The sequence below is a fragment of the Chaetura pelagica genome, unplaced genomic scaffold, assembly GCF_000747805.2.
Source record: "Chaetura pelagica isolate M959 unplaced genomic scaffold, ChaPel_1.0 scaffold108, whole genome shotgun sequence".
NCBI lineage: Eukaryota > Metazoa > Chordata > Aves > Apodiformes > Apodidae > Chaetura > Chaetura pelagica.
The window spans coordinates 3,386,935-3,400,405 of record NW_009970718.1 but is presented as its reverse complement, the minus strand read 5'-3'; the positions used below and the strand labels follow the sequence as shown (position 1 = coordinate 3,400,405).

General features: G+C 38.8%; 1 protein-coding gene across 1 annotated transcript in view; it reads left to right on the top strand.

Moving 5' to 3' along the window:
- The window catches only part of NELL2 (NEL-like 2 (chicken)), a 176,118-nt gene that overhangs the window by 124,337 nt on the left and 38,310 nt on the right, over positions 1 to 13,471 (top strand). Inside the window, exons 13-14 of the mRNA XM_010006301.1 lie at positions 8,232 to 8,354; positions 10,946 to 11,041. Of these exons, the coding sequence (XP_010004603.1) occupies positions 8,232 to 8,354; positions 10,946 to 11,041 (219 nt within the window). The remainder of the gene's footprint in view (positions 1 to 8,231; positions 8,355 to 10,945; positions 11,042 to 13,471) is intronic.

Below are 13,471 nucleotides of genomic sequence, written 5' to 3'. Positions count from 1 at the left end.
CAGAAAAGGAGTAACCCCAAAAAATAGATAAGAGATTTTGTGCAGAGAAGGAAGTCTTAAAACCAAAGTAAAAGGGTAGGAAAAAAGTGTATGCCTCTCGTATGCTATGGCGTGTGAAATAATTTTCATTAGGTGGAAGTCTATTGTGAACTAAAACATAAGATTATAAATCTTCCTAGAATAGGTTTTTGGAAAACTATTGTTTTCTAGGATTAGAATGTCCTGTACTTTTGGAAGTTATATTTCCATATAAATATGCAATATTTCTCTATGGAATTTTCATCCCAGGTTTCTTCTGTTCTCCATACTGGTAAAGAAGAGCACACATGTTAAGGGTTTTGGATCTCTGAGGGAGAAAATAACTTAATGATTGGAAATGGGAGGTGTTGTAGGCATGGATTTCATTATCACATTCAGGATTTGTCTTTTAGTGAAACAAATCATACTAGCTCCAAAAGACCAGTGCAGTCCAAGGCTGTCTTGAGTCTCATCAGAGCTACAGCCACCTCTGAGCTTTCTCCAGAGTTGTCCTAGTCTCACAGGCAGATTCAAGGAGAATGAGTGCTTGTTCCTTCTCTTAAGCAAGTATTTTTTTCAACTGTTTTAATCCTGCATCAATAATTGCCAGTAATACAGATTCCCTGTGACATCTTCCTAGGAGTGTAACTAATATGCACTCCTGGAGCTTTCTCATAATGGATGTGAAAAAAAGCACAGGATTTTGGCCATGCTACCAAGTGGACTTCCTTCCTAACGTTTCATTACAGTTTTCTTGGTTTTCCTTTTTTTTTTTTTCTCTTTTTTTTTTTTTTTTTTCCTTTTCCCATGATAACACCAAATATAGAATAATAAGCTAATAGATAAAAAAGAGAAGTAGACATCTGGATGAGACAATGGCAGCTGTTCTCCCTGAGGAACAACAATAGACTAAGTAATTACAAACAGAAACTATTTCAGAAAACAGGATCGTCTCTAAACAGACCTTGAAAATAGAACATGCATGTGCTGGAGGTATTTTTATCATCAACACAATTAGAACAAAAAGAGTAAGAGAATACTAGACATAGATCCACAGAAATTGTTGTTAATGGCTGCACTGAATAAAGAGTTAGAAAATTAAGACCAAGAGCAGGTTGGATATATGGGAGTAGATAGAGGTGAAAATCAATCAACAGGATTAGCAATGAACAGACCTGGCTTTTCATATCCCCAGCTTTGAACTGAGGACCTCAGCTGGTGGTCATTAATTAATGAGTAATGACTTCAGCATTAACTAAGGGTAAACTGTGGTGGTAATTCTATGAGTAAATAAAACCTGGGTTCCATTTTGCATTTGAATTGAGGGACATCTGTAGAAAAATTAATTGGGGCATACTTGAATTGGGGAATATCAATTTAAAAAATTACATAACTATGTGGAAAACATAGAATCGTTAAATGTTTTTGGTTTGAAAAAGATCTTGAAGATCATTAAGTCCAACCTAATACTGTCAAGTCCACCAAGCAAAGTCCGTAAGCACCACACCTGCACCTCTTTTAAGTGCTTCCAGGGATGATAATTTCACCTCATCCCTGGGCAGCCTGTTCCAGTTCCTGACAATCCTTTAGGTGAAGACATTTTTTTTGGTTAAGATCCATTCTAAACCTCCCCTGGCACAACTTGAGGCCATTTCTTCTTGTCCTATCACTTGTTACTTGGGAAAGGAGACTGACCCTCAACTTACTACAACCTCCTTTCAGGCAGTCGTAGAGAGTAATAAAGTCTCCCCTCAGTCTCCTTCTCTTTGGCTAAACAACTCCAGTTCCCTCATACGCTCCTCATAAGACTTGTGCTCTAGACCACTCACCAGCTTTGTTGCCCTTCTTTGGACACTCTCCAGCAAAAAGCATAACTCAAGAAATGTACAGCCTTTGGTCTGAAAATAGCGTGTGTTTACTGAGATTTTAGGTAACCCTGCCAGTTAGGATTTAAACTAGCTAAAATGAAGTCTTAAAGAAATTAACCATCCGTCGTCTCCCAAATGATCTTAATGAAATAAGTCTTCCAAACTACCCATGTAATTACAACTATTTTTTGTCCTGCACATGAACTATATGAAGGGCAAAAATGATATATTCTTATTTTAAAGATAAACTGTAAATGGGCATTTAATTGTGTCAGCTATTGTAACTCTATTGTAACTATTGTAACAAGTAACTCTGATTTGTTTTTACTGCAATGTCAGATGGCCAACTGGTCGCCATGACTCCATAGATCTATACCAAATCAATGTGAAGGAGAAGGGAGGATGAAAGTAATTTGAGTTCAAGAATGCAGAGGCATCAAAAGGAGAAAATGCCTATTATAGTCTCTTTATTCAAATTATTTTAATTTAATCCTGGTCCACAGGTTCTTCACTCAAAATGAGTATTTGTTCCATTGTGTTACAAAATTACAATTGGAGAGTTTATTTTAATTATATTTTTTGGAACTTTTATGCATTTCTGTGCATAAAAGTTTCTGTGATCTCAGCTCTCATTTTCCAGCATTGGTAGTGGATGGTTCAGGAAAACTTCCAGTATAATATTCTTCACCCATAACTAAGTGATGCTACTCAGTCATTGTTCCTTTTTGCTATTGGATCAGATTCTGTTTGTTGGGGTTTTGGGGTTTGTTTTTTTTTGGTTGTTCATATTTCCTTGGATATTTGCAGAGTTTGGATGCACAAGGCAAATATTGAGAAGGCTTGCAGTATGGAAGTAGGAAATGCTATATGAAGTTTTGTTTAGTTTTGGTCATGAAATACATGGTAGAAAAGATAAGGGCTGATGTTGCATAGTGCTGAGATAATGAGGAGGAGGCAGGTGACACACCTTGTGGACAGCATGTTAATTTTTACTAAGTTCTGCAAGAATCTCTACACAGGTAATAAACTTGGTAAGACAGATCCCCAGCACTGGAATCCATCACAAGATCTAGTGGGTCCTGGTCAGATTATGCTAGCAATCTCTCTCCCCAGGATGCAGTACCCCACCCCTAGATATGCTTCTGAAATAACATTTTTGTCAAGAGAATCATATGGATTATTTTGGTGTAGAATTTCAAAATGAACCAAAGTAAAATAAAGTACATCACCATTTTTGTGTGTGCACATATATAGATGTGCCTATGTGTATATATATTTGTGTGTGTGTATAAACTATTTGCTGCACAGCTAAATATGCATAAGTGAATCCATTGCATTATCACATAAATTTTTGCATCTCTAACTCATCTGTGTCATAGAAACTATAAAATGGAACATTGCTATGCACTTACTGCTACTGTTGTTATTATCATGGTGCAATAGCAAATTTGGGAGTTGAAAATTTTTTTCTATCTAGAAAGACCACATTGCAGAGATAGTTTATTCAAAATAAATACCGTATTTAAAACTTCAGTTGATTCCCAGAACAGAGAATTTATTGTTTTTAACACTGTTGAGCAGAGTCCTGAATGAACAGTGCAAAATGGAATTTAGATATATTAGATAATAAGGTTTTAGACATAATCATTGAAACCAGTGCATTTGTTCTTTATAGAACATGTTTATGCAAAACTCAGGTTTGTTAATCATTAAAATCTCTCTGCAAAAATAATTGCTATTTCTTTGCCTCTGTAATGCTATTGTACCTGGCCTGTCCCCATCTTATTATGGTGTACTGTGAAGTAAGTACAGAGCTTTCATTAAACATGTGTCAGGTGATGTCTAAAGATGCTTGAAGTAAATGGCCTCAGCGTTGCTTCTTGCACCAACCAAAATATATTTGAGTAGTATTGACATTTCTAAATAATGCAAATAATGATCTATACTGGTTTTTGAGCTTATAAAGCATATTGATGGTTCTCTTTAAATGGTCATTTTATAAGCTGCTTCTTTGTTTCTTTGTAATGCACAGTCCTTCCTATCTGCTTCTACAGTTCCTGGTTTGATATTTATGTTTGCCGAACTCAGTTTTGCAATGCCTTCCTTAGTCAAGGTGTCTTTCCAGGTGTTTGACTGAAAAAAAGAAACAAAAGCATTAAGAATGAATTAATGAAGAATTACCAACAGAGCTCCACCCTTTTAATTACAAATGAGTATTTCTATCTTTAATTAAGCTGGACAGGCTACCTTGTTATTATTGGAGACATCTGGAAGAAACTGTTTCTGATTTACTCTTTAAATCAGTGTTGGTAGGGTGCCATTTACTAAAAGAGTGAATGTAGTAAGATGCTTTATGTACAGGATTTTGTGGGGTGTAGTTTTACCATTTGTAATCACTCAGTAAGAGCTAGTCCTGAAGTATAGGCTGACTGCTCCTTTACGTGTTGCTGTAAGAAGGAGTATGAAGAACCACTATCTTTAGGTGTTTTAAGTGTGTTATTGAAGTGAAGCTCAGATGATACAGAGCAACAAATCTACATTGACTGTACAACATCCTGATTCTGGTTGTGCTGATTTTTTCCATTCCATCCATTCAATTCAGTGGAATGGATCCTCCTTTACTGAATCACAATTTTCTCTTGCTTTGAGATATTTTCCTCCTAAAAATGACATTTAAATTTCAATGCAGGAATAATTTATCAGACCTGTGAATTTTTTATTAGTCTCTAATATTTTATTTAAATAAAAAAAAATAATATATGAAGTTTGAGCAGATAACCACAGAAGTAGAAATGCTGGCTATTTTGATAGAGTTTGGGTTATGTGCTGGACCCTCTTCCTGAAATTCTAGCAAGTGTCATCCATTAACTTTCTTGCAGGAGGAATACTGAAGTTTCTTCCTTTGGGTAGGAAACCAAGCATATTGAATCCAAGCCTCATTGCTAAGCTGACAGCAAGTCAATTTTATAGATACTGTACACTTTAAGAAAAATCCATCTTAAAAGACTCAGTAGTTCTTCTTAGCCCAGAGAGAAAACGTTAGGAAGGCACACTCAAGTGTGACAGTCATCTTTTTATATGAAGAACAATACATCTGTGCACATGGTCTTCAAGGTCCTTTCTCAAACTGGCAACCAGTCACAAGTGGGGTCCCCCAGAGATCAATATTGGACCCAATGCTGTTTAATGATTTCCTAAGTGTTGTGGATGTTGGGATCAAGAGCACCCTGATGAAGTTTGCACATGACACCAAAATGAGTAGGGACATTGACACTCCAGGAGGCAGAGCCACCCTTCAGTAAGATCTGGACAGGCTGGAGGAATGGGCTAGCAGGAACCTTATGAAGTTCAACAGGGACAAGTGTAAAGTCTTGCATGTGGGAATATGAGTGCAGCTCAAACTGATGTCCACCTGTGGAAAGGGACCTGGGGGTCTTGTTGCACAACAGGCTCAACATGAGTGAACAGTGTGCTGCAGCAGCAAAGAAGGCCAACAGGATGCTGGGTTGTATCAACAGGGCATCACCAGCAGAGGTAAAGAAGTCATCATCCCACTCTACATCCCAGCTCTTGTCAGACCACACCTGGAGTGTTGTGTTCAGTTTTGGTCCCCACTATACAAGAAAGATGCAGACAGGCTGGAGAGGGTCCAGAGAAAAATCACAAGACCAGAGGCCTGGAGGACCTGCCATACAAGGAAAGGTTGAGAGAACTGGGTTTGTTCAGCCTTGAGAAGAGAAGGCTTAGGGGAAACCTCATTACCATGTTCAAGTACTTATAGGGTGGCTACCAAAAATATGGAGACTCCCTTTTTAGCAGGAGTCACATGGAAAAGACAAGAGTTAATGGGTACAAGTCAATTCTGGGGAGAGTCCGAATCCAGAAGAAAATTTTTCCCCATGAGAACAGTTACACACTGCAATAATCTACCAAGGGAAGTGGTGGATTCCCCTACATTGAACAGTTTTCAGACTTAGTTTGACAGGGTGCTGAGCCGTCTCATTTAAATGATATTATTGTCTAGAAAGATTGGACCAGATTATCCTTGAGGTCCTTTCCAACCTGGTATTCTGTGATTCTATGATTCTGTAGAGAGCTACTGTACATACCGGGATGCTTTTGCATTCCAAAGGCATAGGGTAGATGGCTACATTCGTCACTGAGGACGATACTTAATTTGTCAAAGTCAATGGTTGGAGCTGAGTTTACCATGATGAGGTACTGTTGTATAGACCCTACCTCCTGAGATACCAGGGTAATGGCTTTGCAGGGTATTTTGACCCACTGAGTACATAGTATTTCACACATTTACGTAGTTATTTTCCTGTTGTGTGTTATACAGAACCTTTAAAAATGAGACAATAATATATATTTAATCTATAAATAGCATACCACATTTAAATTATATAATTATATTAGCACAAACTAAGAAAGCCAATATAGTATTACAGTTCAGGTAATACTTTTAACCTAATTTTGCATGGTCATTGCTTTATTTTTCTTTTATTTTATTGACTGATTATCATAAATACAGTTGCAGCCAGCACGAGAGATTTCACTATGTTAGGCAGTTAGAGTCAAGTATTGTAACTGGATTTTAGAGGGGCTGGATCATTTGGTGAACAATAACAATTTTAATTATTCATGCTGAGAGTGAAGTAATTGCATCTTGTGCTTCAGGGCAGAGGCCTGCAGCCCATGCTCCACTGCATCCAGTGAGGGACTCAGCTCAATAAGGGCTGGGACCTCCATGCTCAGGGCTGAGGAGGGTATTGGTGTGACATGAGAGACACATAAGTATTGTTTGGAAGAGGAATATTAAGTTGGTGTTATTAAAAGCCAAACAAATAAAAATTCAAAAGCAACAAGCCCACAGAAAGAAAATATCTAAATCTGTGTAGTTTTAAAAATTTATTACTTACATTGTGGTGAATTTTTTCCTGCTTTAAAAAAAGAGGCACTTGCCGTTTCTAGATGACAATTTACACCTACTGATGGATTAATTATGTGCCATTCTGTCAGTTTTATGCAACTGCAGCTTATGGCCAGTAGTGAAATAGCAAGTTGAACATTTCCATAGTGATTTGTTAATGTTAAGAAATTAATTTTCCTGACAACTCTGTGGGGTGTGTGCAGACTTCAGCTCCCTAAAAAGAGGAAGAATGAGAGTAGTGTGACATACCCAAAACTGCAAAGAAAAAGCACCTGATTCCAGATTTAAGATTTGTGTCAGATAGCCAGAACTGGCATAAGCTGCACTAATAAAATTTGCTAAAACCTAGGCAGAATGATGGCTGTGAAAACCTCACATTCAGGTTAGTCCATATGTGCTGACTGAAATCTTTATGTTCCCCAAACAGCTGGTTTTCCTGAAATTAAAATTTTAAGGGTCTGAAATGATATATGGATAAATACTATTGATTTTTAAAAAAATGTGAGAAATGTTTCCAGAAGACAAAACTATTTCATTTTCATGGCTACAGACTAAGATACAACATTTTGAAAATAGCAGAGCATTTCATGTAGCATTTTGAAATGACACTTCAGAACATTTTATTTTTAAGTTTTATTTTCCATTTCTTAAAAGTCACAAAATAAAATGGTAAAATGTTTAGTAGCATGAACACTTACACAATATGTTTTTGTTTCAGATTAAACAGTGCATTGCAAATTAACACCAAGTCATATTGTTGAGACTGTTCATTTATTCCCCAGTGGGGTATTTCCCAGTCTGTCTATGTCTAGTTCCCAGACTGAGGAGTCTCATCCATCGCACTCTGGTGCTAGGACATGCCATGCCAAAAGTCCATTGAACAGCAGTCAGACCTTTGTTTTCAGGTTATTTCTTTAATCTAAATAAAGCAGTGTATATGCTCTGAAGGGAAGGAAAACACAGGGTACGTTTCAAAGTCCTGTCTTTTGCTAACTGCATCTTTTGCACTTTGGAGCGTGTCTCGCACCATTAGTCAGCTTTCTGAAGGAAACCCTATGAATCCTGCATAAGATAAACCTGCATGAATAAATTACATAGTAGAACTAGCATATGGATTTTCAGTATGCTAGCTGGTCCTTTGGCAAATGTTTACAAGAACACTATGCCCATGTAGAAAGTGTAATGATGGTGGCTTCCTGTTAAAGGGGAATTAGGCTGCAGCACAGTTATCATATACTAGTATGTGCTAAAAATGTATACCCTGGCTATCCTGTGGTTACACATTCACCAAGCCATGTTGTCAGTAACTACTGCTGCATTTATCTCTTTTTAATATGGACACCTACTACAAAGCTTTTTATTTGTCATGTTGTAAAAATTCAGGACCATGCCATTCCTGTTTCCATTTTCAGAGCATGACGAATGTATAACGAACCAGCACAACTGTGATGAAAACGCGCTCTGTTTCAACACCGTGGGTGGGCACAACTGTGTCTGCAAGCCAGGCTACACAGGCAATGGCACCATCTGCAAAGGTAAGTCTGTGGAGACCCTGGGGTTTGGCAGTCTTGGAACTGGATGAGATGCTTTGACATAGTTGATGCAAATCTGGTCACATGCCTTAAAGAAGACAGGCAAAATGCTAGGCTGTGCACTTAGGACCTGTGCCTATAAGAAGATCTTCATACACAGATATAATCTGACTTTGCATGTGGTTGGATTCATAGTAATTTGAGGATGATGCATATGTAGACAGTATGTTTTAAAAGTTGACATAATTACATTTCATGTTTGTGTCAAATGAACAGTTCCTATACATGTTACACCATTCCGGGAAGCCCACAGTTACCAACAAAGTTATAGCTGTGAAAACATTGTCACCTCTACATTGTCCATGGTCGATGACTTGCTAATTTGCGTGAATGAACGGAAAGCTCTTCGGTGTGCTGTGCCTGTTTATTGTAAATGAGGAAAACAGTAGACATGCATGCACCAAACCTTTGCTATACATGAGGTGGTGCCTTGTTTTCTAAAATTCTTGTTCACTGGTAAGCATAAGAAATTGTACTTCTAGTCTTAGAAAGGAGCTTTTCCAGAGATATGATGCTGCTTTTCTTTCCATTGCATTTCACAGCAGAGGAGATGATACTTAGTACTCAGACTCAAATCCTTGGGAATCTGCAGTTTCCAAGCATAGGATTTAGAGGGTGCTTGAAAATAAAAGTAGCTGCAGGGAAACTGGCTCAGGTGTGAGAAGTGGTCCAGCTGCAGCAATACCATACCCAGTGTTCCTTGGAATTGTGCCTCTGTCCTCTTGATCTGTTATGTGTCAGAATCTAAGGGACCAGAGTTAACATTGGTAATATCCCATAAATACCATCTGCTACTGTGTATTATCAAGACTAAGCAACCCAGTATTTCTTTATTGCTAAGCCTGATTAAGATCTTAACACTCATTATTCCTTCACATGAGTCACAGGATGATTTTTCTACATACTCCTGACATAAATAAGCTCTTTGTAAAACACAGCAGCCTATTCTGCTTTCAGTCAAACACATGGGTAGAGGGAAAGATGTCAGCAAATATGCCTTTTTATGCTGGGCTCCTTTCTCTGTGGAATGGGAAAAAAAAATCTTACCCTGAGGAGGTTCAAACCCAGAGCTGCTTCTCTCAGAAGAGAGCTCTGTCTGTGCAGCTTAGATCTGTGCTGTGCTTAGGAGTATTCCTCAGTCCTCTGCTGGAGGTGTGGCAGCTTACAAAAAGGGAATTGAGATTTGTTTGGGTCAGAGGAAAGGTGCATGCCCCTAGAGCACCATGTTCAACTCTTCAATGGGGAGTTGGACTAGATGATCTTTTGAGGTCCCTTCCAACCTAAGATTCTATGATTCTCTTCCCTAAGTAAGAGCTATGACTGCAGGTCTGACATTTCAGAGGGCATTTGGCCCCACTGTGATTGAAAAGTGCATCTCTCCATCCCTTTTCAATACTCAAAAGACAGTATGCAGAAGGCTCTGAGCCTGTGCATCCCAACCTGAGAAATGTACCTCTCTGCAGCTCTGGCTTGGATGCCAGTGTCCTTCAGAGAGGCCTGGATGCTCCTCTTGTCCCTGTGCCTTTGGCAGCTTTTCACACCCAGTGCTGCTGGCCATGCTCCCATGCACTGTGGCATCCTGCACTGGGAAGCTTGAATGTCTCTCTCAGTGCCAAGGGGCTCATGCCACAAGGCTGGTGCTGGAAACTGAGAGCTGGAAAGCTGAAGTTGATAACACTCTTGTTCTCTCTCAGATGAGCCTTAAGACCTTGTCAGTGGTGCTGTTACACAGAGCAGCTGCAAACCAAAGCCTGGCATCTCCAATAGCAGGTTCAAGTGCAGGGCTGGACCAGTGCCTCAGAGCCACTCTTTATGTTGTTAATAACCTCCAGCTGCCAAGTTTCACCTACAGTTTCTCGTGAACAGAGCATCTCTGATCCCGTATTGCGAATGCAATCAGAGCAATAACAGCTGCCACTTTTCCTATCAGAGCTGGTTGCATTTTTGTGTCTGCAGAAGGGACTCTTTAAAGCATACACGTATTCACAACTGAGTCTGAAGAATACTGCACCAAAACATGTAAGCACAGCTTCTCACATTGCAGCATGTAAACTGTAAATGGTAAACATTTTTAAGTTCTTCAGAATCTGTTGAGACAAAATTACTGTATTTATTATTTTGACCTAATTACTTAATCGAATAATAAGGTACCCAGGCAATTTAATGTTCAGTTGTACCTGCTATGTGCAGGCCTTTGAGCAGAGGTAAGACCGCTCTGCCCTAAGAAGAGTCTGTTCCTAGGGAAGATGCTGCCTTTCACTGCTTCCCAGTGCATGAGAAGGACCACATAAGTGAGTTGTTGTCTTCAGATGATTTGCTCTAATCTCCTTCTGTAGCTTGTCAGCCCATCTGGCCAGTGAGGCAGGGGGGCCATAAAGCATCTCTTCATGACCTCTATCCTTAGGAGAAGGCAGTCTCTGCTCTCAGTGTCTCTGGGATCCTGTTTTGTGTTGGCCTGCCAGTAGCCTGTTGCCACCTGTGTGCTCACTGAGTGTAGTTCTGTTACCCATATATTGTGTTTTTGCATTTTGCAGCATTTTGTAAAGACGGGTGTAGGAACGGAGGAGCCTGTATTGCTTCCAATGTGTGTGCCTGCCCACAAGGCTTCACTGGGCCCAGCTGTGAAACTGGTAAGATTATAACAGAGTTTATGATGAAAGTAATCCAAGGAAGTTGTTTGAGGTAACCCAAGAATAAAGGATTATTTAAGTGTGTGCCCTGGAAGGGGAAGCTGCTACTAAAAAGTTACTCACTGTTCTTATATGCCTCGAGAGAGAATATATTACAGCAGCTCTAATTAGAAGTACATGGACTGCAAAAATGAGAACATGAATTAAGACATCTTGGGTTTTGATGTTTCATAATTAATAAGATTATTATAGACTTGCTTTTCACCTCAGATGGTCTTTGGTATCCCCTATGAATCTCAGATAATCTGACATCTAGAAATAAATTCTAATAATTGATTACGTGCTGTGAATGTGTGGCTGGTTCAGTAGCCCACCTTCCCTTGCAACCTTATTTGAAGACCTCTGATAAACTCAGCTTTCTTTACTCATTATTAAGGAAGGTTTCAGTGTTCCTACTGCTTTTACCTTCTTTTGCATACATTCCTTTCTCTTCCTGCTACTGCTGAGGATGGCAGTACCACAAAGCCTTGTTTTAGAACTTTATTTTTTATGTCTTGGATCCAGTCAAATTATTTTGCCCAGTAGGTTATGCAGAATGTTAATACTTAGCATCTCAAGTACCTGTAAATAATTTCTCAAAGTTGAAATTAATAGTATCAGCATCTCTATTTATTGCTGCAGAATTTTTAAATGCATTCTAACTGTATATGCCTCCAGGAGGTAAAGAAAGAAAGCTCACTTAGATTAATTGGCTTCAGTATGCCTAATAAAAGAGCAGTCTGCCACCTATGATTGACTATTGTTACTGTTCTATATTGCCTTCAATAAATCTTCCAAGCAGAGGAAAGGAGGTCATTTGAGCAAGTATTGCTTTTATCTGACTAGTAAACATGTCCAGTTTAATGAAAAACAGACTGATCTGAATTCTGTATTATCCAGTTCATTTGAGAGGTGAGAAATGGGATTGTTTTCATTCTTCTGTATTTCAGCAGATATTACCACAGAACACAAGAGGGATGCTGTGTGAAAAGCACTATCCTGATTGTTCATCTAGTTCTAGAAAAATGTCAAAAGGGCAAGTTTCCAAGTGTTCATCACTGTTTCACAAACTGCAAATAATGTGGTACAGGATATCAAGGTGTCTTCAATGTAACATTGTTGTGGTTTTGCTTGGAGTAGATCTAGTGCTAAGATAATGCTCGAGTATTAAAACTGTTATCTTGTTTTAGTAATATTTGTCTTACATGCTCCTTGCAGCATTCTACTGTTATCAAATAAACACGTATAGTTTCAAGGCCCACATTCAGCTTTTTCAGCTTTATCCTGCTATCTAAAATGTGTAGACTAGAGGCATTTTTTGCTTTAGTCTCCTTTTATGGTCAATATTAATAGCCACTATCAAAGAAAGATCTTACTGGCTTTTCTGGATTGCCCCTGTCTCAGCTCCCTTCTTCAGAGGAGAAGCCACTTCCAATTCAGAAAGTTCAGGCAGCTTAAGCAAACTTAATGTAGCTTGAGTGGATTTAGCCTCAAATGTCCTTTGAAAGCAGCCAGACTGCTGGCCTAACTGTACTGTCCTTCCTGCTCTTCAGGAAACATACATGAGAGCAGGCAGAGACTTGACCCAGATCTGCTGCTTTTCTGAATATCTGATCTCAATATTTAACATGAGGTTAGTATGGTAGTGACCTGACATAGATAGTGATACTGTTTTTTTGGTTTGGAGCTAGTTTGCCAGCCCCAAACCTTTTCCATAGGTCAGCTTTGCAAGAAAAGCCCTCTGTCCTGGTGGAACTCCACTGGACCTCTATCTCCTTACTGCTGAAATGAGTAATGGCTAGAGATTAGCCGTAGGGTACAGGTACAATCACCTCATTTGGAAAATAGTATTCAAGAGTAGGATTATAATCTACTTACACATGGCTTTGAAACATAGAGTCTAAAGTACTGTGAGAGTGGCAAATGGAAGAGTGTCCTGTCAATAAAGAGTAAAAACTGCTTCCTTCTGAGACTGCGTTGTCAGCAAAATGGTGCTGTATACAGCCATGAAAGAAAACCTGAGCTTCAGACATTACATATTCACTCCCAGTGAATGCAACAGCTTTCTGAAGGTACTTCTTGTTAGGTCTGAAATTATTCAAGACATTCAGGCTACAAATAATTTATGCTGGAAGCTTCCCTTTTTGAAGAGTCACTTTATCTCCGAGGTGATGTAATCTTTTCAAGGCAGACATCTTTAGTTGCAATCACATACAAGGAGGGAGGAGGATTGATGGAGATGCAAAATCTATTTTTAAATTGCATGTTACTTATTTCTGTGTATGCTACATACATTTAAAAACTGCTTATTGAAGAATCTTTGCATTTTTAACTTAAAATAAAACACATAGTTATATAGAAATTGTCAGCAGCTGCTGAGCCTAAGAATTA